Source organism: Orcinus orca, chromosome 7 (assembly GCF_937001465.1).
Source record: "Orcinus orca chromosome 7, mOrcOrc1.1, whole genome shotgun sequence".
NCBI lineage: Eukaryota > Metazoa > Chordata > Mammalia > Artiodactyla > Delphinidae > Orcinus > Orcinus orca.
The window spans coordinates 22824470-22850867 of NC_064565.1; the positions used below are offsets into that span (position 1 = coordinate 22824470).

The following is a 26398-nucleotide window of genomic DNA, read 5'->3' on the forward strand; positions in this document are numbered from 1 at the left end:
GGCTCAAGTACAAGATTCTAAGCCTGCAAGGGCTGTGGTCCTGCCTCTTCAGATGTGCCTATCAGGCCAGTGAACACCTGAACCCTGCATTGGCTTCAACCCAGACAGCAGACCCCTACCCAGACCATTTTCCTCTCACCCCACACCTGGTGGTTCTTCTTGCCATGCTGTGTTAGCTTGTGCGTGCAAAATCAGTAAGGACAACACAGCTGAAAGGTTACAGTATAAGAGAGATCTCAGCAATAAAAGATATTTTTTTCCCTAGCAGGTACTTTCCACTTCTTTCTTAATTATTTCCTAATTCCAACACTGTCCATTTTCCCCACACACACAATTTTATCTCCATCTCATAAAGCATTGATAAGCTAAGCCCTAAAAAAAATAAAATTTAGTTTTTTAGCCTCATGTGAGTTAAGAAAATAGAATCAAAGTTCAAGGATTGATATCATCGTGATTTTGCCCTGCTGAAATTCATTTGTTTCCTAAGAGGAAGAAATAACTGATATGATCTGACGTGCCCAAACTATTTGCCCAAGCGACACAATTACGAAAGGGCAACGTTCTTTGATTTCTACCCATACAGCCTCCTGACCTGAGACACCGTCTGGGGTTTCCAAAACAAAGCCGGGCCCTCTGCTGAGATGAGCTGAAGAAAGCAGTTCATGTTCATTGACAATAAGCAGCTCACCTGTAGGAAGAGAAGGTGAGTTTTCGGGGCACCATGTTATTCATAGGTTACATACGCTTTAACAGAGAGACCACATTCTGCTTTTATTTGATAAGAGTTCAGCTCTGGGTCAAGATATCTAACAGGAAACGTATTCGTGTCTGCACACAGAATGCAGGCAGAAATTGAGAATGAGAAAGAAGGGTCAGAACCTATTAAGCCAGGAATTTAAAATTTCCAAGAAGAATGTAGGTAACTATTTAAACTCTGAGTGATATTTGAAACTCCTCTATTCCTTTCAAAGTATTTTGTATGACTTTGGAATTACAGAGGTGAACCCTGTCCTCAGTCAGCGTGCTAACAGAGACTGTTTTGAAAACTTCTGGAAAGTATTTCTGTAGGGTGTAAAATCATACATTCATCTTATAGAATACTTTCAAGAGAAAAGGAATATTTTATGAAGGACAATGATTTTGGCTGCACTGAATCTCACTTTGGCTTTAAGAAATCCTGCCTCCTTTATCTAAACTTATTATATGAAGACAGCATGTTGCTTAAAACTAAACAGAAAGAGGAAGGAAGAAAACCGCTTCCTTGAGGAACAGTTTCAGTCCTTTAAAACTTAACACACAATAAAAATACTCCCTTTATTACCATTACCCACTTCAGCAGCAATTCAAAGTTCACAGCAATTCAGAGAAAAGGCCAAATTTCTTCAAGCAGAATCAAAGGCACTTGAGACTTCCTCAGATTACAGGCCACGTAAATAAAAGCACTCAATAAAAATATTTCCCATCCCATCGTGTATCAGAATTTTATAAATACCTGTGTAAAGACTTAGCCACTCTCTCAACACTCAGAATTTTAGATCATTTTTCCCAACTGGTGTGCACTCAGGGAATGTACTCACTGCTGACCTATTGATTCGCATTTGTTCACCACATTTTGTTTAGGTAAAAAAAGAGAAACAAACACTTTTTGGAACAATCTGTATAAATTACAGTCAAGCTCTCTGTAGAGTTCTCAAGAGTTCAGATCTCTCGGCTAATTAAATGCCAGGGCACTTACTGAAGTAAGTATTGTGAATGAAAGAATCAGTACAGATGCAGTAGAAATGCATATAGCACGCGCTGAACTTCAGCTCCATTTTCTCCTTCGCAAAACGAGGAAACAGGGGTGGTGGACTGGATAGGTTTTGAAGTACCTCACTGGTCCTCAACACATCTGTGGACCAGAGGAATCAAAATGACCCATCAAACTCAGAAAGAGCCAAACAAGACAGGTCATTGTAAGTCTGGAGATAAAAGAAGGTGCCTGGAGAGCTGAATCTATTAAGGTTTCCTAAGGTGACTCTGATACTCAGCCAGGAAACAGAGTCAGGAACTTTGCAGCTCCTGAGAGCCACAAATGGCAGTTTTGTCTTGCATTTACATATGCTCAAGAAAAAAAAAATGCTATTATATTAGAAGCTTGGAAACTCACACTTTAAATATAGTAGGAATATTGTTATTTTAAAAAGCTTTCTTAGAAAGGTATCTTTTGTGATTATTTAATTTTTCAACCCTAACTTTTCTTTCGAGTGCACTTACATTTTTGAATTTGCCTAAGATACACTTAAGTCATTATAGGGAAAGAAGGTGAAGTTAAAAGTAGAAAAAAAAAATCCTATGCCTGATAAGAATGATCATTTATAGACATTTCTCCGAAGAAGACATCCAGATGGCCAGAAGCCACATGAAAAGATGCTCAACATCACTAATTATTAGAGAAATGTAAATCAAAACTACAATGAGGTATCACCTCACACTGGTCAGAACAGCCATCATCAAAAAATCTACAAATAATAAATGCTGGAGATGGTGTGGAGGAAAAGGAACTCTCCTACACTGCTGGTGGGAATGTAAATTGGTACAGCCACTATGGAGAACAGTATGGAGGTTCCTTAAACTAAAAACAGAACAGATCCATTAATTCCACTCCTGGGTATATAATTTGAAAACCATAATTTGAAAAGATACATGCACCCCAATGTTCACAGCCGCACTATTTACAATAGCCAAGACATGGAAGCAACCTAGATGTCCAGCAACAGATAAATGGATAAAGGATAAAGAAGATGTGGTACATATATACAATGGAATACTACACAGTCATAAAAAAGAATGAAATAATGCCATTTGCAGCAACATGGATGGATCTAGAGATTATGTGAAGTATGTCAGACAGAGAAAGACAAATATCATATAAAATCACTTATATGTGGAATCTAAAAACAAATGATACAAATGAACTTATATACAAAACAGAAAAAGACCCATAGACATAGAAAAAAAACTTATGGTTACCAAAGAGGGAAGGGGAGGAGAGGGGTAAATTAGGAGTTTAGGATTAACATATACACACTACTATATAAAAAATAGATAACCAACAAGGAGCTACTGTATAGCACAGGGAACTATACTCAATATTTTGTAATAACCTATAAGGAAAAGGAATCTGAAAAAGAAGTTATATATACATGTATATATATATGTGTATATATACACATATATACATATATATATTCACTTTGCTGTACACGTGAAACTAACGCAACATTGTAAATCAACTATACTTCAACTTAAAAAATTCTAATTTATGAAATAAAGTAATATCTCTGCTAGGCATGACTTGGGCTTCAATGAGGAAGGCCCCAGCCTACATCACATGTTTTCTGTGTACATAAAAGAATCTGGATATATATTTGATGATTGACAGATTTTAGGATGACTAGAAAGGTTCCCTTTCCCCAAGCATCACCGGCTTAATCACATCTGAGACTACTTTTAAGGCACTATTTAAGGAAAAAGTCATTGTGATTTTCAATTAGATCACTTGGAATGGAAATTACTTGGGTATCAGACCGTACTGCTTTAAACATAGGCTAAGAGATCAATAACTGAGCTTAGGGCATCATTAGAAGAGATGGAGCTGGGTTCGGAAGCTGCACAGCTCAGGCAGGGCTCTCCACGAAGATGGGAAGAGTAAAGGGGTGAAGAGAGCTGATTGTGGACACCGTTACAACAGGGCTGTGTACTATGTCAACCTCTCTGTGCCTCTCCTGGGACAATGACACACTGCACCTCCTGACAAAGTTCCTGCACTCCATCTTTGTGGAGACCTACTCTGCCTGCCTAAAGGGTGCCAAGTCACTTGAGGGACCCAACACTGGTGATGTGTGACTCTGGGCAGGCAATCTAACAGCTCTGTACCTCAGTTTCCTCTTTTGTAAAATGGAGACATTTCAAATGGTTCTTGTGAAAATTCAGTGAGCTCACACTTGTGAAATGACTGGACTCTGACCAGTACATAGCAGCTGCTCAGCGCATGTCAGAAGGGGGGGCCTGGGGTGGTACGGGGGGCACAGCACGGTAGGGTGATGTGCTCCATGCTGCATTTTGTGTAGACCAGGCCTCACGGGACTGCACAGAAGCATCAAAATCCCAGAGTTCTAAGAGCAAGAAAAAACCACTCGAAATCCTCTTTCTGTGCGGACGGTTGTTGCCCTGAGTCTAGCACGTGTTTTATTTAATCCATGTATAAAAAAAATAAGCCAGTATTTACGGACTAAGAAACTGCTCATAAAAACTTGAACTTTCATCTTCTTTTGAAATGTATGGCCGTCTGTCCACACCGGTGTGCATTCTGAGTCATCTGGATCTGCTGCAGTGGGGTTGTGACTGCTGCCTTCAGACGGGACAGAGGCTCTTCGGTCAGTCTGCCATAGTCTCCACCACTCCCTACTGCCCTTTGGAATTAAACCAAGTGTAGGTTGTGACTGCATGGTTTTAAAAAGCAAGACTTTTGCCTTTGAATAACAAACAAAAAACAAGCAAACACCACATCTCTCTGTACCTATTTCCTTATCAAAAGCGGAAAAATAGAATGTAACCCCCCAGAGGACACACAATTGTTCTCATACCTGGCCTACGTTAACCATTTACATTATTTGGCAATTGTAGGTTTTTGTGTTTGTGGTCCCTAAAGTAATCCAAAACCTCTTCAATCACAAATACAAAAGAAAGGAGGAACCCAGAGAGTTTAAGTGACAGTCTGAGGCCAAAAGTCTCGTTAGTGGCAGAAGCTGTACCACGTGCAGGTGTTTTTCCCCCTCACGAGTGCTTCCATTTATCTGTCCACTTTTTTCTTTCCAAATAAATAAAGCTAATGGGTTCAATTCATGTTCCATAGAGAAAAGCAGAGACAAGAGGAAATCTATCAGCTACAGCAAAGCAGCACAAAAGGTAGCTACAGACACAAGAGGACTTTAATGGGTAATCTATCATTAGTGTTACGATTCTCTGTATCTTTGGTTGCCTGTGTTGAAATATTTTGACAGATGAAGCTGAAGGCGTATCGTCCTCTCAACTAGCTGCTCCATTTCATTTACGCTGAACTGCCCCCGTTCATATCGAATCACGAATGTTTTTTCTAACATGTTTCCTAACTACTCAACTAAATGAAATGGTAACCTGGGCTTCAAGAATGTATCACATGATACAGAAGAACCCCCCAAATACCTAGAAAGAATGAGCTAGAGAAAGAAACAGAGCAAGAGGGAAATGGAAGATGGTTCTCCTTTTTCAGTCTCCTCTGCAGACAATCCTTTGAGGTCTTTTATTTTCCCATAATGAAAGGAACCTATCCTGGGTGTTAGGTATATCACTTGCCCTCCGTATATTGGCAATATTTCTCTTACTCATGGGCTTGTCTCTCCCACAGAAGAAATGTCAGGCACAAACATTATATGGCTTATTAATTGATTTGTTTCCCTTCACTTATTTTTGTATTTTGAGACAAGGATTTTGTGAGCTGGGAAGTTAGGCTCCACCATCCGATTATCCCACTGATAATTGATCAGTTTCACTCTATGTATCTCGCTTAGGGAAGTCTGAGATTTATTTCTAGTTCTACCACTTAGCATTTGCCAGAGTTGAAACGGTCCTCTTTGAGACTCATCCTTAAAAATGAGCAGGTTAATATCTAATTTAGAGGCTGTTGAAATGAACAAATGAGATCCATTTTGTGTAAGCACTTTGAAAACTGTAAAGCACCAAACATATGTGTCGTGACAGTATGATGGTTATATTAAAATACCAGGGATAGAAGATGTTCTGAGAAAGGCAGGCTGTGGGGTGCCTGCCTCTTGAGTCCATGACAACAGAGACTAAAAGAAAAGGTTAAAGGATTGTTGAAAGGAAGTCCTAGGCAGGAGAAGAGTCTCTGGAGAGAGCAGTGCAGTAGGTTTGGTGGCATCTTCCTTTCTGTTCCCAGAACTTGTGCAAGCTGCTTTGTGGGCTCCTATCACATTGTTGCATATATTCAATTAATTATCTGCCTTCCCTCCCCAATTTCCAGCATCCTATAAACTGAGCTTTCCAGGAAAAGGCCTCTTTGTATCTCCAGCGCTTAGCTTGGCATCGGCTAGGTACTGCCAGCCTGCTGGGTTCATGCGTTACTTAGTGTGATAGACAGAACAATGTCCCTCGCCTAGATGTCCACATCCTACCTAATCCCCAAAACCTGTGAATATGTTACCTTACCTTCTATGGCCAAAGAGACTTTGCAGATGTGATTAAGTGAAATATCTCGAGATGGGGAGATTATCCTGCATCATGGGGATGGGCCCAATGTAATCACAGTCTCTTTATAAGAGGGAGGGAGGAGAGTTAAACTCCGAAAAAGGAGAAACGACAATGGAACCAGAGTCTGAAGTGATGTATTTTGAGAATGGAGGAAAGGGCCAAAAGCCAAAGAATGCTTGGATCTAGAAAAGGCAAGGAAATAATTCTGTCCTGAAGCCTCCAGAAGAATGCAGCCCCGCCAGTACAGTGATTTTAGACTTTTGACCTCCACAATTATAAGAGAATAAATTTGTGTGGTTTCAAGCCATTAAGTTTGTTACAGCAGCAACAGGAATCTAACATACGTAGGTCCAAAAGTAAATGAATAACTGTCATTTGAATGAATGAATGAGCAAATGAATGGACGGATGAATGAATGGAGAGAGCTCTAAATAGCCAGTGGAAAGGCCTAGGTTCAAGTCCCAACTTAGATGATATCTAGCTACATAACTTGGGCACCATCAGTTCATCTCTCCAGAAATTCTCCACATAGAGTCGAGGCCATGGAGTCAGACTGACTACAGTTCGAATCCCTTCTAAGCTACTTCCAGGCTGCACCTTTGGGCAAGAGGTCACCTCTGGGAGCCTACGTCCCTGTCTATCCTCACTAACGTGAGGATAGTGACAGTACTTCCTGCACAGTTGTGGGGACCGAATGAGCTACAGTCTAGTCACAGTCAACGGGGCTCTGAACTAGACACATTGGAAACTGTAGTCACATAAAAATGGCATTAATGTCACTTCATGCCCAAACCTTGAAATGATGAAAACTCTCCAAATTACTGACCTTTGAGCTGGTCCAGGTGAAATTACACAAGCTCTAAACGATACAAGTAACCAACTCTGAGAAGTCTTCAGGAACACGCCCCTTGAACAAGCTACGACCACCCTTCACATGCCTGCTTGGCAATTAGCACGGGCCTGGAACTCAGAAAGCTGTTACTCTACTGTTATTAACTCGATGATAAAAGTCTCAGAACAAACACTTCCATGATGGAAAATAAAACCCACTCTGGCTTTCCTGTGGGTCTCAGCTTTGCACGGGCCTCTGGTTCCTGTCAGAGAAATCTTATAGTTGGAAAATCTGAGTCAGGTGTGCTAATACCCCTCCATATTATGAAGCAATACATTTCCCAGCTCTTAGCCAAAACAAAGAACTCGGCTTCAGGGAGTGTTAACTATGCCCTCCACTGGTTTCACCACATACATCTTGCACAGCCGATTTTCCTACTATTCGCCATATTTAGAACACTAGGATGACCGAGGTGACAGGGACCTCCCTGGGACTCAGTGCCACCCTTCTCTCTATTCTCATGTCTTGAATCCCCAGAGGACAAAGTTGTGCCTAGTCCACAATAAAAACTCAATAAATAGCTGTTGAATGTACAAACGACGCTTTATGGTTCATGTAACCCAAATCTCTCCCCAATTTTCCAGATAACGAGCCTGAGGCCAATGAGAGCAATGGCTGAAAAATCCCTTCCGTGTAGCATGAATTCACATCAGTAACTGTCTCCACTCTAGAGAGAAGAGCTGATCCCCCAAATCTAATAGACTGGGTGATTAAGAGGAAATAGTTGGAAAACACATTTTTAAAAGTCTCTCTGTTTTTCTAAGAGGCTTCCGGTTTCACAAAACGAATTCTGATGATAAGAGTGTATACCATGGTTTTGGCTAACAAGTGTGTGAAGAGATTAGCGAAGAATGATGAAAAGAAAATAAGAACTTGGTGAAACAGAGTCACAATGAGGAGACTGGAAAAAGCACAGGAGGGATGCTGAATTACTTAGATCTAATTAAAGCCTGGTGTTACCTGTGAGTGGGGACAGAAGACTGACATTTCAGGTTCATATGACTCTTTAAGGCTAAACAGAACCATTTAATGCAGAGTCAAGTCTGTGTTTTTACTTATACATCAATTTTCTGCCAAAGCAAATGTAATACCTAGGAAAGATTCAGAGCTAGGAGGACTTAAATACTTATCCTTACCGTAGGCGACCACACATCAGGAAAAGCCGGGCATGCCTTTCCTATGTGAAGGCCACCTCAAGAAGAATCTAAACCTTTTCCTGAGAAATGGATTTGAGAGTTTTTCTACTGTTGTTATGGAGCTAACTTTGCTTTCAAGATTTTTTTTGAGGTGGACCATTTTTAAAGTATTGGGTTTGTTACAATATTGCTTCTGTTTTATGTTTTGGTTTTTTGGACACGAGGCCTGTGGGATCTTAGCTCCCCGACCAGGGATTGAACCCACACCCCCTGCACTGGAAGGTGAAGTCTTAACCACTGGACAGCCAGCGAAGTCCCTATGTAGCTAACTTTCATCTCCTCCAAGGAGGCTTAAGTCAACTCGTTATACTGCTTTCACTGGAGATAGAGAACAGTTGTCCCCGTCGTTATACTGTAGTTCTGTAGATGTCTCAAGAGTCAACGATTTAGGACATAGACTTCTTAAGGTTAATTCTATCTAGATTTCTTAACTTTATATGATACTGTGACTTTTATTGTCAGATTCCTCTCGATCTTTGTCATCACAAGTGGGGTTGCAGAGCCCAGAACCCGTGAATTCAGGGATGCTAGTGTGAAACGATCTTTACCAGCCGGATTCCTAGGATTGCCTCCCCACACCCACATGCTCTTTAGCTAGCCAAAACTTAGGGTTGCCCAGTGATCAGCTTAAACTCTGGCCCCCTTCCTTTCCTTCTTTAGGTTTTGAAAGCCCCCTATGCATAGTCGTGCAGTGGACATTGGGTGCCTATTTGTGATTTTTCAGTGCTCTTCAATGAAAGTCCCACATTGATCTAGATAGAGTGCCTGGGCTCTTTCTGCTGTCAGAGCCTTCTCATCTGTATGGCCAACTTGGGTCATGCTCAGATTAGATGCCCTGCTTCCCAGCCTGGTCACTTCACTAATGTTAAAACACCGTGGGATAAGGGCTATCAGAAGATCACTTGTTGGGACTTCCCTGGCAGTCCCGTGGTTAAGACTCCGCACTTCCAATACAGGGGGCGCAGGTTCGATCCCTGGTCGGGGAACTAAGATCCCATGTGCCATGCGGTGCAACCAAAAAAGTTAATTAATTAAAAAAAGAAAAAAAGACAACTTGGTAGTGCATTGACCACTGACTCTCTCTGGACCTCTGTAGACTCCACATGGCCTGAGGAGCAAGACCACACCCATGAGCTGAGAAGACAGGCATAACCTCGGCCAGCTCTTCCATGTCCCCTCAGTCTCACCATCAAACTTGTCATCTCACCATCAAACTTGTCATCTCACCAGCCATGATGCAGTGTCCGTGAGCTTCTTACTCACCAGGAGCCTGCCATGCACGTTCATACCACTGCCCCTTTACCTAGGCTTCCCTCTGCCTGGAACGTTCTTTCTCTTGTTCTCTACCCCTCAGGTCCACCTTAAATGTCAGATCTCTGGGAAGTATTCTTTACCTTCCCTGGGCAGGAAGAGTCAGCGCCTCTCCTGTGTTCCAGAGAATGCTGTACATGCCTCTCTTACAGCCTTGACCACAGAGTACCGCGATACTTCTACAGGTCTCTGCATCTCTATAAACGTATTTTTTGCACCTTCCTACAACCAAACCTACAATTCCTTTCACAAAGTACAAGAAATGAATGAGTTAAATGAATGTGTACAGTATTCCTCAAACAGAGGTGACTGGTAACAGAGGTGACTGGTGTGGCTCCCAGCACTGGGGTCTGGACCATCCTATTCTATTTATCTCCAGGTTAGGGAGGACAGAGCTAGAGAAATCCAAGCAAAACAAGCCAACCAGTATCCAGCCAAGAGCAAGACACGTGGTGTACCTGATAGACCATTATATTAACAGTTTCTTCTTTTTTCTGTTCTGGAGGTCCTTGACTCTGCAGTAGATTTCGTACTGTTTCTTCCATCCTGAAAAATAAGCAAAAATAAATAAGTAAATAGACAGGTAGATAGATAAATGAATAAATGATTTCTTTAAGAAATGTTTCCTATTAACATGGGTCTGTTCCAGTTAGTAGAAATCATTCTTTAGTATATTATTCCCTAAACTTAAACCTGGAAATCTCTTTCCTTCATCCCCTATATTAAGAATCTGTCATGAAGTCCTTTGCAATCGTTCTGCAGAATGGCTTTGGCTTCTCTCTCTCTTTACCATTCAGGTCTCTATCCTTGGCCTACTATGTACACATGCAAACATCTCCCAACATCCCTCTTCACTTTCAGTTTGACACAGTGTCACCCCAGTAAGTTTCCTGAAATACCACTTTGACTTTTTAAAATCAGTTTTCAAAGTTGACAACTCCTACATGAATCCATTTTTACCATTAATACACTGTTATGTCTTTCCATGGTGGTCTTTCTATGTCAGCACACAAAGATCTACTTTTTTTCAACTGCTTCCTAATATTCCATGATGTGAATGCACCATAAATTATTTAACCATTCCCTTGCTGATGGAATTTAAATTACTTCAAAAAAGTTTGCTATTTGAATTAAGAAATATCTTTACAAATACATCTTAGTGCACATTTATGAGTAACTCTATAGGTTATATTATAATATATATTGTATGCTATACATAACCCTTCCCCTTCCCAACCCCCTCCCCAAAACCCAAAAGTAAAGAGTAAAACACACACACCCATTTCCATTTCCAGACATTGTCTCAGGCTGTTACTACTTCTTGGAATGCCAACACCCTTTCACCTTCTCATGGGCCATCCATCTTTCAAAATCCACCTCAAGTTTCACTTCCTAAGAGACTTCTTTATTAGTCCCCTACTTCTATGAATTCTTACAGCCCTACACTTTTTTTTTTTTTTTTTTTTGCGGTATGCGGGCCTCTCACTGTTGTGGCCTCTCCTCTTGCGGAGCACACGCTCCGGACGCGCAGCCTCAGCGGCCATGGCTCACGGGCGCAGCTGCTCCGCAGCATGTGGGATCTTCCCAGACCAGGGTACGAACCCGTGTCCCCTGCATCGGCAGGCGGACTCTCAACCACTGCGCCACCAGGGAAGCCTGAGTCCTATACTTGAAATCATTCATTCTATCACTTAAAAACTCTCCACTTCACCCTGAGAAAACCAAAATTCAAAAAGAGTCATGTACCAAAATGTTCATTTCAGCTCTATTTACAATAGCCCGGAGATGGAAACAACCTAAGTGCCCATCATTGGATGAATTGATAAAGAAGATGTGGCACATATATACAATGGAATATTACTCAGCCATAAAAAGAAACGAAATTGAGCTATTTGTAATGAGGTGGATAGACCTAGAGTCTGTCATACAGAGTGAAGTAAGTCAGAAAGAAAAAGACAAATACCATATGCTAACACATATATGTGGAATTTAAGAAAAAAAAATGTCATGAAGAACCTAGGGGTAAGGCAGGAATAAAGACGCAGACCTACTAGAGAACGGACTTGAGGTTATGGGGAGGGGAAGTGTGAGCTGTGTCAGGGCGAGAGAGAGTCATGGACATATACACACTAACAAACGTAGTAAGGTAGATAGCTAGTGGGAAGCAGCCGCATGGCACAGGGATATTGGCTCGGTGCTTTGTGACAGCCTGGAGGGGTGGGATAGGGAGGGTGGGAGGGAGGGAGACGCAAGAAGGAAGACATATGGGAACATATGTATATGTATAACTGATTCACTTTGTTATAAAGCAGAAACTAACACACCATTGTAAAGCAATTATACCCCAATAAAGATGTTAAAAAAAAAAAACTCTCCACTTTAATACTCAAAGATTTCATGTATGCATGCTTTGTCTTCTGAAGTAAATTACAATATTTGATATAGAATCATGTCATATATTTATGTACTTCCCTCAATTACAGATAAAGTAGGTACTCAGTAGACATTATTATATGAATCCCTTGTTAATTCATTTTAAAAAATATTAAGTGCCTACTCTGTAACAGGCACTGACTGTGTATGTTCAAACTATGTTCGAATGGCCTTATCCTTGGGACTCATCCGTGAGGATTCACGGACCAGAACTCTGAGAGCAGGCTGCCCGAACTAAACACAATGAACACAGTGCTCTCACGCCCAGAACCTGAGTCGGCTGTCTTTTCAAGTCCCATCCTGAAGCATGTATTTTAGTGACTCAATATAATCCTAGTTTAGGAGATGTGTCGGGGGAAGCAGGCTGACCCAGCATCTCTCTCTCACTAGGGCTTCTAGCGAGACAAATTAGGGGCTCTAGGAGGCCTCTGAATTCCCAGAAGTGACAAGACCCTTACAGTAACCAAGGTAGCGTGGTTCAGAATGCCAACTACTCATATGGCAGATCACCACTTAGCGGAAGAGTAAAGACACTGAGGATGAACTGGGCCAATCCAAACCTGGATGATAACTGGGGAAATTCTGCCTTCACAGGGGATGGCACCAGGATCCATTCAGGATTTCGAGAAGACGGTAGACCCCGATTATGAGTGCGCAGAGAATGATTTGTGACTATACATTTACTCAAGCCATCTCTTCGCGCATCCAGCCAAGAAAGTGAAGTCTGTTCCCTATATTTTCACGTATCTTATGTTATTCATGATAATAAAATTAAATAGTACTTTGAACTTGTCAAAGACCTCTCACGTCTATTAATCATTATAATGCACTTTTAAAGTATCATTATATCTCTGTGGTAGAGGAGAAAGCCAAGGTCCAGAAAGGTTGAATGGCTTACTTACGGGATCACGGTTAGTGGGACAGGGAATTAGGATTAAACCATTTTCATGACTGTAAAAGCAGCATCCTTTTTCCACCAGGACTTATGTACATTCAGGGAAATGATCTGAAACGAAGAGGAGTCTTAACGCCTAATTAAGAGTTGTCTTTGTGAAAACCTATTGGATGCTGAACCCAAGAAAGCAACAATATTATTTCTGACCTGGGGAGAGCTTTATGTGAAAAAAATAGGTGTGAAGGAGTCACAAATTCTGAAATAATAAGTGATGAAAGCCAATTTCTAATACTTTATTTCATTTTATATAAACAGAGACAACCTCTTGAATGACAGTAGATTTTCCACGATATTTACTAAATCTACCATAAATAAGAAAAATAATGATAATGGTAATAACTTGCTCAACATCACTCAGCACGGACTAGCCTCTTGTTTCCTAAATATTAGTCTACTTTCTTCCTATCTGCACACAGAGATTGAACGTCTTTCTTATTTCAATCCTTATTTTACTCGTTTATAAACATTTGGCTTAATTATCGGCCAACAGTTAAAACTCAAATAAAATCTTGTCTTTGTCATCAATAAATTAAAATACAATTCTGTCTCAGTGCATATCTTGCTGAATTATCTCTTCTGTATAATTAAAAGTTCTACGCACAAGTTGCTGGATCAAAAAGAAAAACGTTTATTCACCTTCCACCCATTCTTCTTGGCTTCCAAGTTTAAAAAAAAAGAAAGAAAAGAGAGAGGGTGGAAAGAAAGTTGTTAAAACAGGATCTCAAACAGCCTAGACCCACGGTAACAGGGTGAACACTTTTCTGGCACAAATTCATGATTAATTAAAACCAATTTCATTTCCAAGCTACAGCTTGGAACAGAGTTGTAGGGACCCAGCCCTACCCTTGGTAAAAAATTAAGTTGTCTCATCTTTCATAACCTTTATGAATCTGCTAACAGAGAAATATTTTGAACCTGATAGGAATATACCATTATTCCCTAATGATATCTTTTAAAAAAAATTCTCATTTAGCAAACTTCTTTATTTTCCCGAAAATCAAAGACTATGAAGGATCATCCATTGTAGTGTAATGCCCAATGACATTTTACTTTATTATTTTGATAGCTGATGTATGAGGGATTGCATTACCAGTCTGCACACAAAATAATCTATCATCTGTTTCTCAGATGTGACTAAAAATAACATAATTCCTTTCCCCAGGTCAGGCATGGGTAGAGTTTTTTGTTTTTGTTTTTAAATTGCTGATTGGTTCAATTTATCCTTAAACACTTACCTTAATTAAAGTCTTCTAGTTCTTTTTTGTTTTTTCATTTTGTCTGACCTGAGATTAAGTCCTTTCTTCCTCTAAATACCAGTCAAGTAGCTATCATAACTAAAAACTGTCTAGGCCAAAATTATACTTAGTGAGATGCAATAAATTCTAATGTACATTAAGTGAACTATTTTTAAAAAGTTAAGTCCTACACAAGTCAGGAAAAATAAACCAAATTCATATACAAACACTATATTTCAAGTAACACAGATATAAATGTAGGAATTGTATTTAATTGAATGTAGGTTCCGTGTTTTAAGGTACATAGCATTAAATTAATAAATTTTTCCTATAGTATTTCCTCTAGGGGAAGAAAAAAACATAGGTTTTGCTTAAAAAGGGCACTAACTTAAAGTTAGAAAAACAGGACATTAAAAAAGAACACATGAGAAGAATAACAATTCAAAAGCACGTAAGAGCTGGATTAGTGAGGATCTGAAACAAAATCTTCTCCCTGTACCCAGGGGTCCACCTTTGTCACAGATCCCCTTCTAAAGAGCAGATGACTGGGGAAGTTGTCATTGGATCTGCATCCATGTCTCACAGAGACAGTTTCCCTACCTAACAAAGGAAGATCCTTCTGCAAGTGAATATTCAAAGACAATGGTTTCCTGAATCCTTTCAAGGCAGGAAACTACCTAATCATTCAGGGCCTGATAACATCAGGAGTCTCTTTACCATCAGAGAATATGATTTGAGCCCTGAAGAACTTGACTCATTCAATAATGAAAATACTATTAGAAAACACAATCCCAGGGCACACTGGGAGCTGTTCATTCTAATAGCAGGTAAAGGAAAGTGAAGTCTTCCACATCCCTTCCTTCCTCCCCAAATTTAGCCCTCTCTTTTGCCTAATGACACTCTGGGAACATTAGACTGAAGCGTTCTTTTGTGACTCTTGTGATCAGATATTCAGTTTAGCCTGTCATTTTTGACAGAAATAGAACAAAATGAACACAAAACAAGAAGCCACACTCCCCGGCTCAAACTAGTAACTGATGAGGCTCTTTGAACTAAAAGCTGAACCGAATCATATTTTTGTTCTTAAGAAATATTTTAAGCTATGTATTTGCTGATTAATCACATTAAATAAAAATGAAACTAATAATGCAATTACTCAGTACCTCCCCATATTTTCCTATGTGAGAGGCTGCAAGACCAGAACCCACCCACTTCTGCTAGAAGTACATGCCATATTCTCTTCACCTACACCGTGCACTTTGTTGACAGCTGCCGCTGTGACGTGCAAATTGCTTCTCCTTGTGTTTCACTGTATTTGACTACCAATCTTCTCATTTTGAGAAAGTGTGTCAGTTTAAGCAAGGGTGCTGCCATGGCTGAATTTCATTTTAAAGACAAGAAGAAAGGGACTGGGGTTCAAATAGATAGAAGGTTGAGGGGCTTGAGTCACTGCAGCACCTCTCCTTCACCTGGAGCCTCCTCCCTATGAAGTCATCCCATGTGACCCCATATAGAGAACAGCACTCATCTGGCAAGGTCAAAGGCCAAAATGGGGACAAGCATCCTTCCCATATCTGCTGGAAAGAAGAGAAATGCTTACAAGACAGTCTTTCATTGGATGACTATTAGCAGGGTTAAAAAATTTAAGCACACTGCCACTGGGATATTCAGAAAAAATACAATCCATTTATTTTGTATATAATCAAACATCTTTTGTCTTGAGCCTCCACGTGCTGACTAGCATTAACTTTTGCCCAAATCTTACTACAAATCCTACACTTTGTCTAACACGACGGATTTTTAAATCCATTGAGAAACAAGTGTCCATCATCAAGAGAATATATAAGCAACTGTGTTAACAGGTAAACCTCAAAGATATTGCCGGTTTGGTTCCAGACCACAGCAATAAAGCAAATATTGCAATAAAGCAAATATTGCAATAAAACAAGTCACACAAATGGTTTTTTACTGCATATAAAAGTTATGTTTATTCTACACTGTAGTCTATTAAATGTACAATAGCATTATGTCTAAAAACCAATGTACATACCTCAATTAAAAATACTGCTAAAAAATGCTATCATCTGATAAAACAGGGCTGCCGCAAAACTTCCATTTGTAAGAAAAATATATATAGTATCTGGGAAGTACGACAGAGCAAAGTGCAATACGACGAGGCGCGCCTGTGTATATTTCCCACGTGGGAATCCTATTCAGCAACATTAGGAATAAGCTGATGTGTGCAATGATATGGAAGAATCTCACAAACATTACGCTGAGTGAAAGAAGCCACACACAAAAGACTAAATACTACATGATTCCATTTGTATGTAACTTTAGTGCAGGAAAAATTAATCTATGATGTAAAATTTAAGAACAGTGATTGCCAGGGAGGGCAGAGACTGACTGGTAAGGGACACAAGGAACTTCCTGGGATGACACTGACGTTCTGTATCTCCACAGGGGTTTGTATTGCACAGGTGTAAGCATTTGTTGGGATTCATCAAAGGCTACATTTAAGATCTGTGTGTATCACTGTATATAAATTTTATCTTGAAAGAAAAAATGCACCGTAAACAAATATGGAACTTTAATTAGTGCTGTACATGCTCAAGTATGTACATAATTTGGGGTGAAATGTAATGATGCCTGAAGTTTACTTTGAAATGCATCAACGATTAGATAGACGGATGGAGAGAGAGATGGATACATGGCTAGACATATGGTAGAGCAAGTACAGTAAAAGTGAATGGCAGAATCTAGTTGTTGGGTATCCAGTGTTCGCTGTAAAATTCATTCAACTTTTTGTATATTAAAAATTGTTTAAACTATTGACAACGTTTTGTTCATCTGTTTTTAAAAGTAGACCTTATCTCTTGGGTGAAAATGTTGAAGAGAAGCAACTGCTTTTCTTCCATAGATGGTTCCTAGGTGTATGCAGGTCTGGTTGCATGGATCACAGTCTTTACAGAGAAAGGAGACTTGCGTATGGTGTTATCTTATATCTGGAGAGAAGTCACTTGTCTACAGATTTGTTGCTGGCCCTTCTGCTTCTATGTCTGAAGGTCTTGAGGCTGTTCCCAGTCTGTTTGTTCCGTTTGAACAGAGCCTGGAGGTATGTATGGCACTCTGACCTTCACCTTAGCTTCCGCTTGCTACACTGTTCTGAATCTTGGTCGCCACCTCCAATGAGCGTGCTGACCTGCCAGTTTATCTTCAGACACATCTGTAAGAGTGCCCTTGACCTGCCATAGCAGGCCCACTGGGTCTCAGGCAGCCTCAAAATTGCACAGAATCTGAAGAAAGCCTGGAAAGGTAAAACCCACAATCTCCTTTGTGCCTGAGCATGGTGGACCACCAAGTGGATGCTCTTCTTTGCTTAAGGAGAAGCCCTTCCTTTGTACTTTCTTTACACTCTGCGTACTTTTCCTTCATAGCCTTATAGCATCTTATTAGTGATCTCTGAGTTCCCTGAGGACACTGACTGTGTCTTGTTTATTTTATCTCTTAACAGCTAAGCACAGCCAGTGTTGCTGACTCAGCGTTCGATACATTCTTTTTTGGGTGAATGAATGAATCTAACAGTTTTTTCACACGTTCATTTCCTGGCTCCTTATATTTTCATTTCCCCATAGACCCATATGTAGATGTAACTGGTCAGAGAAAAGTAGTAACAAGAGAGAGGTACCAGCTACAGGGTACCTAATTCTTAAGCTGCGACCCATGGGGCTAAGATGCAGGGCTCCTGGCCATTAGTAAAACAAATCAAATATCTCCTAGAAATAACTCCCTGCTCTTTTTGTCACATTTAATATGCAGTCCACAGTTCATATGCTTCATCTGCAACGAACTAGCTTAGGTGGTTAAAATATTATCCTTATAAGGCCAGGGTTTTCTAGATTCAATCCCTAGTCTGGACATCCTTTACCATCTAGCAGACTAATCTCTGCTAAGAGACCCCAGGGCTCTACTGCTAGGGGGAGAAAAGATCGGAGAATTATCTTAATGAAGAACATATTTTGCATGGCCTCACATATCATTTGCTTTTAAATATCTTTTTCCCATTCTACTCCCATTGCTTTCCTCGACAACCCAACCTCCCTCCCCAGTTTAACTGCAGTGCAAAGGTTTCCTCAAGGTAGGGAGTGAGGGGAAAAGCTGACTAATATTCAATTTCAGGATGAAACTGTTCATGCGGAAACTTTACTAGTTTAGAACTAGGTTCCGCCCAACTGCACCAACTTGTTTCCTTAGCAAATGAGTTTCCTCACTTAGAAGCTAGAATATCTAAGCATGTAAGCAGGGACAATCCCCAGGTTGGCCGTGACTTTGATGTTCTTAACCCAATCTCTGCTTATCCTGGCTCTCATAGTTGGGAACAGTAAATCTATAGTGACAATAATGAAAAACTGCACTGAAACTGAAACTCACTCTGGATAAATGTTGGAGGCCTGGGATTTCTTATTTCTATCTTAGATGATATATATTTTTAATTCAGCACAAATTTTGCAAGTATAATACCACTGCCCAGGAACCACAGTGCTCTAATTCACTCATGGGGATGCAACACTATTCATAAACAGATCGAAAGGTGCTAGTCTAATTTGAAATACTGCATCATATTCACTCCAGGGCCAGCTGTATGTGAACAGAGAGCAACATAAATTTTCTCGTAGGCAGGCTTACGCTAATCCTGCATGGGGAGATCACTGCCTGGGGAAAGGCAGATGTGGAGAGGGCGGGAAGCAGAGAGCTGCATTCACTCGCAATTTTCCAGACGGAGTTGAAGGGAATTCCCAAAATGTTTTCTATACTTCGTTTTTTTTTAACATCGTTATTGGAGTATAATTTCTTTACAATGATGTGCTAGTTTCTGCTTTATAACAAAGTGAATCAGCTTTATGTATAAATATATCCCCATATCTCCTCCCTCTTGCGTCTCCCTCCCCCCCAACCCTATCCCACCCCTCTACGTGGTCACAGAGCACCAGCTGATCTCCCTGTGCAATGCCGCTGCTGCCCACTAGCTATCTATTTTACATATGGTAGTGTATATATGTCCATGCCACTCTCTCACTTCGTCCCAGCTTACCCTTCCCCCTCCCCGTGTCCTCAAGTCCATTCTCTACAACTGCATCTTTAATCCTGTCCTGCCCCGGTTCTTCAGGACCATTTTTTTGTTTGTTTTCTTTTTTTTTTTTTAGATTCCATATGTATGTGTTAGCATACGGTATATACTGATTTTCTCTTTCTGACTTACTTCACACTGTATAACAGTCTCTAGGTCCATCCACCTCACTACAAATAGTTCAGTTTCGTTTCTTTTTAAGGCTGAGTCATATTCCATTGTATATATGTGCCGCATCTTCTTTATCCTTTCATCTGTCAATGGACACTTAGGTTACTTCCATGTCCTGGCTATTGTAAATAGAGCTGCAATGAACATTGTGGGACATGACTCTTTTTGAATTATGGTTTTCTCATGGTATATGCCCAGTAGTGGGAAAGCTGGGACGTATGGTACTTGTATTTTTAGTGTTTTAAGGAACCTCCATACTGTTCTCCATACTGGCTGTATCAATTTACATTTCCACCAACAGTGCAAGAGGGTTCCCTTTTCTCCACACCCTTCCAGCATTTATTGTTTGTAGATATTTTGATGATGGCCATTCGGATGGGTGTGAGGTGATACCTCATTGTAGTTTTGATTTCCATTTCTCTAATTATTAGTGATGTTGAGCATCCTTTCATGTGTTTGTTGGCAATCTATATATCTTCTTTGGAGAAATGTCTATTTAGGTTTTCTGCCCATTTTTGGATTGAGTTGTTTGTTTTTTGATATTGAGCTGCATGAGCTGCTTGTAAATTTTGGAGTTTAATCCTTTGTCAGTTTCTTCATTTGCAAACATTTTCTCCTATTCTGAGCGTTGTCTTTTCATCTTATGTTTTCCTTTGCTGTGCAAAAGCTTTTAAGTTTCATTAGGACCCATTTGTTTATTTTGTTTTTATTTCAATTTCCCTAGGAGGTGGGTCAAAAAGGATCTTGCTGTGATTTACGTCATAGAGTGTTCTGCCTATGTTTTCCTCTAAGAATTTTATAGTGTCTGGACTTACATTTAGGTCTTTAATCCATTTTGAGCTTAATTTTGTGTATGGTGTTAGGGAGTGCTCTAATTTCATTCTTTTACATGTAGCTGTCCAGGTTTCCCAGCACCACTTATTGAAGAGGCTGTCTTTTCTCCATTGTATATTCCTGCCTCCTTTATCAAAGATAAGGTGACCATATGTGTGTGGGTTTATCTCTGGGCTTTCTATCCTGTTCCACTGATTGATATTTCTGTTTTTGTGCCAGTGTCTTATTGTCTTGATTACTGTAGCTTTGTAGTATAGTCCGAAGTCTGGGAGCCTGATTCCTCCAGCTCTGGTTTTCTTTCTCAAGATTGCTTTGGCTATTCAGGGTCTTTTGTGTTTCCATACAAATTGTGAAATTTTTTGTTCTAGTTCTGTGAAAAATGCCATTGATAGTTTGATAGGGATTGCACAGAATCTGTAGATTGCTTCGGGTAGTATAGTCCTTTTCACAATGTTGATTCTTCCAATCCAAGAACATGGTATATCTCTCCATCTGTTTGTATCATCTTTAACTTCTTTCATCAGTGTCTTATAGTTTTCTGCATACAGGTCTTCTGTCTCCTTAGGTAGGTTTATTCTTAGGCATTTTATTCTTTTTATTGTAATGGTAAATGGGAGTGTTTCCTTAATTTCTCTTTCAGGTTTTTCATCATTAGTGTGTAGAAATGCAAGAGATTTCTGTGCACTCATTTTGTATCCTGCTACTTTATCAAATTCATTGATTAGCTCTAGTAGTTTTCTGGTAGCATCTTTAGGATTCTCTATGTATAGTATCATGTCATCTGCAAACAGGGACAGCTTTACTTCTTCTTTTCTGATTTGGATTCCTTTTATTTCTTTTTTTTCTCTGATTGCTATGGCTAAAACTACGAAAACTATTTTGAATATCAGTGGTGAGAGTGGGCAACCTTGCCTTGTTCCTGATCTTAGTGGAAATGGTTTCAATTTTTCAAAATTGAGAACAATGTTGGCTGTGGGTTTGTTATATATGCCCTTTATTATGTTGAGGTAAGTTCCCTCTATGCCAACTTTCTGGAGGGTTTTTATCATAAATGGGTGTTGAATTTTGTCAAAAGCTTTCTCTGCATCTATTGAGATGATCATATGTTTTTTTTCCTTCAATTTGTTAATATGGTTTATCATATTGATTGAATTGCGTATACTGAAAAATCCTTGCATTCCTGGGATAAACCCCACTTGTTCATGGTGCATCATCCTTTCAATATGCTGTTGGATTCTGTTTGCTAATATTTTGTTAAGGATTTTTGCATCTATGTTCATCAGTAATATTGGCCTGTAGTTTTCTTTCTTTGCTACATCTTTGTCTGGTTTTGGCATCAGGGTGATGGTGGACTCATAGAATGATTTTGGGAGTGTTCCTCCCTCTGCTATATTTTGGAAGAGTTTGAGAAGGATGGGTGTTAGCTCGTCTCTAGATGTTTGATAGAATTCGCCTGTGAAGCCATCTGGTCCTGGGCTTTTTATTGTTGGAAGATTTTTAGTCACAGTCTCAATTTCAGTGCTTGTGATTAGTCTGCTTATATTTTCTATTTCTTCCTGGTTCAGTCTCGGAAGGTTGTGCTTTTCTGAGAATTCATCCATTTCTTCCAGGTTGTCCATTTAATTGGCATATAGTTGCTTGTAGTAATCTCTCATGATTCTTTGTATTTCTGCAGTGTCAGTTGTTACTTCTCCCTTTTCCTTTCTAATTCTATTGATTTGAGTCTTCTCGCTTTTTTTTTTGGTGAGTCTGGCTAATGGTTTATAAATTTTGTTTACCTTCTCAAAGAATCATCTTCTGGTCTTATTGATCTTCGTATTTTTCCTTAATTTCTTTTTCATTTCTTCTTTATGATTTCTTTCCTTCAGCTAAGTTTGGGATTTTTCAATCTTCCTCTAATTGCTTTAGGTGTAAGGTTAGGTTGTTTATTTGAGATATTTCTTGTTTATTGAGGTAGGATTTTATTGCTATAAACTTCCCTCTTAGAACTGCTTTTGCCACATCCCATAGGTTTTGGATCGTCATGTTTTCATTGTCATTTGTTTCTAGGTATTTTTTGATTTCCTCCTTGATTTCTTCAGTGATCTCTTGGTTATTTAGTAGCATATTGTTTAGGTTCCATGTGTTTTTAATTTTTACAGATTTTTTCCTGTAATTGATATCTAGTCTCATAGCATTGTGGTTGGAAAAGATACTTGATATGATTTCAGTTTTCTTAAATTTACAAAGGTTTGATGTGTGACCCAAGATATGATCTATCCTGGAGAATGTTCCATGAGCACTTGAGAAGCAAGTGTATTCTGTTGTCTTTGGATGGAACATCCTATAAGTATCAATTAAGTCCATCTTGTTTAATGTATCATTTAAAGCTCTTGTTTCCTTATTCATTTGCATTTTGGATGATCTGTCCATTGGTGTAACTGGGGTGTTAAAGTCCCTTACTATGATTGTATTACTGTCGATTTCCCATTTTATGGTTGTTAGCATTTGCCTTATGTATTGAGGTGCTCCTATTTTGGGTGCATTAATATTTACAATTGTTACGTTTTCTTCTTGGATTGATCCCTTGATCATTATACAGTGTCCTTCTTTGTCTCTTGTAATAGTCTTTGTTTTAAAGTGTATTTTGTCTGATATGATAATTGCTACTCCAGCTTTCTTTTGATTTCCATTTGCATGGAATATCTTTTTCCATCCCCTCACTTTCAGTCTGTATGTGTCCCTAGGTCTGAAATGGGTCTCTTGTAGACAGCATATATACAGGTTTTGTTTTCGTATCCATTCAGCCAGTCTATGTCTTTCGGTTGGAGCATTTAATCCATTTACATTTATGGTAATTATGTAAATTATGTAGGTTAATATGTATGTATTATATGTATATATATGTATGTTCCTGTTACCATTTTCTTAATTGTTTTGGGTTTATTTTTGTAGGTCTTTTCCTTCTCTTGTGTTTCCTGCCTAGAGAAGTTCCTTTAGCATTTGTTGTAAAGCTGGTTTGGTGGTGCTGAATTCTCTTAGCTTTTGCTTGTCTGTAAAAGTTTTAATTTCTCCGTCAAATCTGAACGAGATCCCTGCTGGGTAGAGTAATCTTGGTTGTAGGATTTTCCCTTTCATTACCTTAAATATATCTTGCACTCCCTTCTGGCCTGTAGAATTTGTGCTGAAAGATCAGCTGTTAACCTTATGGGGATTCCCTTGTATGGTATTTGTTGCTTTTCCCTTGCCGCTTTTAATATTTTTTCTTTGTGTTTACTCTTTGTTAGTTTGATTAATATGTGTCTCGGAGTGTTTCTCCTTGGATTTATCCTGTATGGGACTCTCTGCACTTCCTGAACTTGATTGACTATTTCCCTTTCCTATACTAGGGAAGTTTTCAACTATAATCTCTTCAAATATATTCTCAGTCCCTTTCTTTTTCTCTTCGTCTTCTGGGACCCCTATAATTTGAATGTTGGTGCATTTAATGTTGTCCCAGAGGTCTCTGAGACTGCACCTCAAATCTTTTCATTCTTTTTTCTTTATTCTGCTCTGCGGTAGTTATTTCCACTATTTTGTCTCCCAGGTCCCTTATCCGTTCTTCTGCCTCAGTTATTCAGTTTTTTGTTTTTTGTTTTTTTTTGCGGTACGTGGGCCTCTCCCGTTGCGGAGCACAGGCTCCGGACGTGCAGGCTCAGCGGCCATGGCTCACGGGCCCAGCCGCTCCGCGGTATGTGGGATCTTCCTGGACCGGGGCACAAACCCGTGTCCCCTGCATTGGCAGGCGGACTCTCAACCACTGCGCCACCAGGGAAGCCCCGTTATTCTGCTTTTGATTCCTTCTACAGAATTTTATATTTATTGTGTTGTTCATCATTATTTGTTTGCTCTTTAGTTCTTCTAGGTCCTTGTTAAACGTTTCTTGTATTTTCTCCATTCTATTTCCAAGATTTTGGATCATCTTCACTATCATTACTCTGAATTCTTTTTCAGGTAGACTGCCTACTTACTCTTCATTTGTTTGGTCTGGTGGGTTTTTATCTTGTTCCTTCATCTGCTGTTTGTTTCTCTGTCTTCTTATTTTGCTTAATTTAGTGTGTTTGGGGTCTTCTTTTCACAAGCTACAGGTTTGTAGTTTCTGTTGTTTTTGGTGTCTGCTCCCAGTGGGTAAGGTTGGTTCAGTGGGTTGTGTAGGCTTCCTGGTGCGGGGGACTGGTCCTTGTGTTCTGGTGGATAAGGCTGGATCTTGTCTTTTTGGTGGGCAGGTCCACGTCTGGTGGTGTTCTGGGCTGTCTGTGGACTTACTATGATTTTAGGCAGCCTCTCTGCTAACGGGTGGGGCTGTGTTCCTGTCTTGCTAGTTGTTTGGCATAGGGTGTCCAGCACTGGAGCTTGCTTGTCGTTGAGTGGAGCTGGGTGGTTGTGTTGAGACGGAGATCTCTGGGAGGGCTCTCACCGTTTGACATTACGTGGGGCCGGGAGGTCTCTGCAGGTCCAATGTCCTGAACTCGGCTCTCCCGCTTCCACAGTGGCTGGCAGGCGCTGGGGTTGTCTGTGGCCTTTTCTCAAACAACAAGTTTCTCATCTCCACATCTCCTGGTGGTGGGGTTTACCCCTTGGGCCCCTGTGCTTAGAATCTCCCCACCCGGGGAAGGCAGCACCCTCAACAGCCAGGTTGCACGGCTTGGACTTGTCTGGGGGATGAAGGGGAAGGACTCCAAACAAGTGTCAAGTCATTAAAGCTCAGAGAGGTGTAACCAATAGTCCACTGGAGCTGAATAATGTCCAAGGCATCACAGTATATTAGTCTGTCCTCTTTCAAAAAATTTTTTTTATTTTAATTTTTTTGGTGAGAACGTTAAAGAAAGGCAGGAAAATCTAATTGGCCATGTTTGGGATCAAATCATAGTGTTAAATTTTGGGGCAACAGTGGCAAAGGGATGTTTTAAGCATCCATAAAACTGGCCTCTGGAGCCTCCTGGATGCCACAGGGCATCCTTCAGTGGGACTGCTCTTTTATTCACATGCTGCTTATGACATTTGATCCACAGTATTTTAGGGTGGCTTCTCTTAAGCAAGCAGATAGTACTGCAAAGCACATCACATCCAGAAATGTGGTGTTACCAAATCCTCTCCTAGCCTTGAGTCCTGTGGCCATAGTACAGTAAGTCTATGTATGGGAGTCCCCTATACTCCCTAAAGTGACATAAGTGGGTCTGGATGGAGATATTTCCACTAGCGATGTAACTTCCAACAAATCACTTACATCTACTGAGTCTCAGTTTCCTTATCTATGAAATGGATATACCATGTCAGTCCTACTTACCCCAGAAGGATGTTATGAGGATGCAATGAGACAAAATGTGAAATGTTATGTAAGTGGGTACTTGTTTTTCCTCATGGCTTTAACGAACTTTTGGAAGTCAAGGCTCTGTGAATGGTAGATATTTCGGTGGTGATGTGAGAAGGACAGAAAATAGGCTCTTTGGGAACATCAGTCAATCAAGTCAACGCCTGCTGGAGGCAGCCGCCGTCTTTGCCTTTTTTCAGCAAGTACAGAAGAGCTACTGCATCACTCTGCAATTTCAGACAACAACTGGCCTGGAGAATAACCTACTTTATTAGTACTGATAGCACAGGTTATGTTGGGTTAACAAACAACCCCAACATTTCAGTGACTTAATAAATAACTGAACTGCTTGTTGACACACGGTCTGGGTACCTTGGCAACCGACTGTCCTCCAGGAGTGGGGCGCTTCTATGTCCTGGTTTCCCAGGATGGTCCAGTTTATGTCTCTTGTCCTGGCATAATTATTAATAGCACCCTTTTCATCCCAACACTGTCCTGGTTGGATGATAAATATTATGATCTTCCTGTAAATGGAGTAACTCAAGTATTCGGGCTGCCTCACCCTCTCAACATGAGGCCTTCGGCGCGGCTGGGAACAGAGCAACTGGGGAACACCGTAGGGA

The 26398-nt window shown here is 40.1% G+C and overlaps 1 protein-coding gene across 7 annotated transcripts in view; it reads right to left on the bottom strand.

Moving 5' to 3' along the window:
* NCKAP5 (NCK associated protein 5) overlaps nucleotides 1–26398 on the bottom strand; it is a 1039671-nt gene that overhangs the window by 320236 nt on the left and 693037 nt on the right. For all 7 annotated transcript variants that reach the window (XM_033440354.2, XM_033440356.2, XM_033440353.2 and 4 more), the window contains one exon: nucleotides 10149–10236. In XM_033440354.2, the coding sequence (XP_033296245.1) occupies nucleotides 10149–10236 (88 nt within the window). The remainder of the gene's footprint in view (nucleotides 1–10148; nucleotides 10237–26398) is intronic.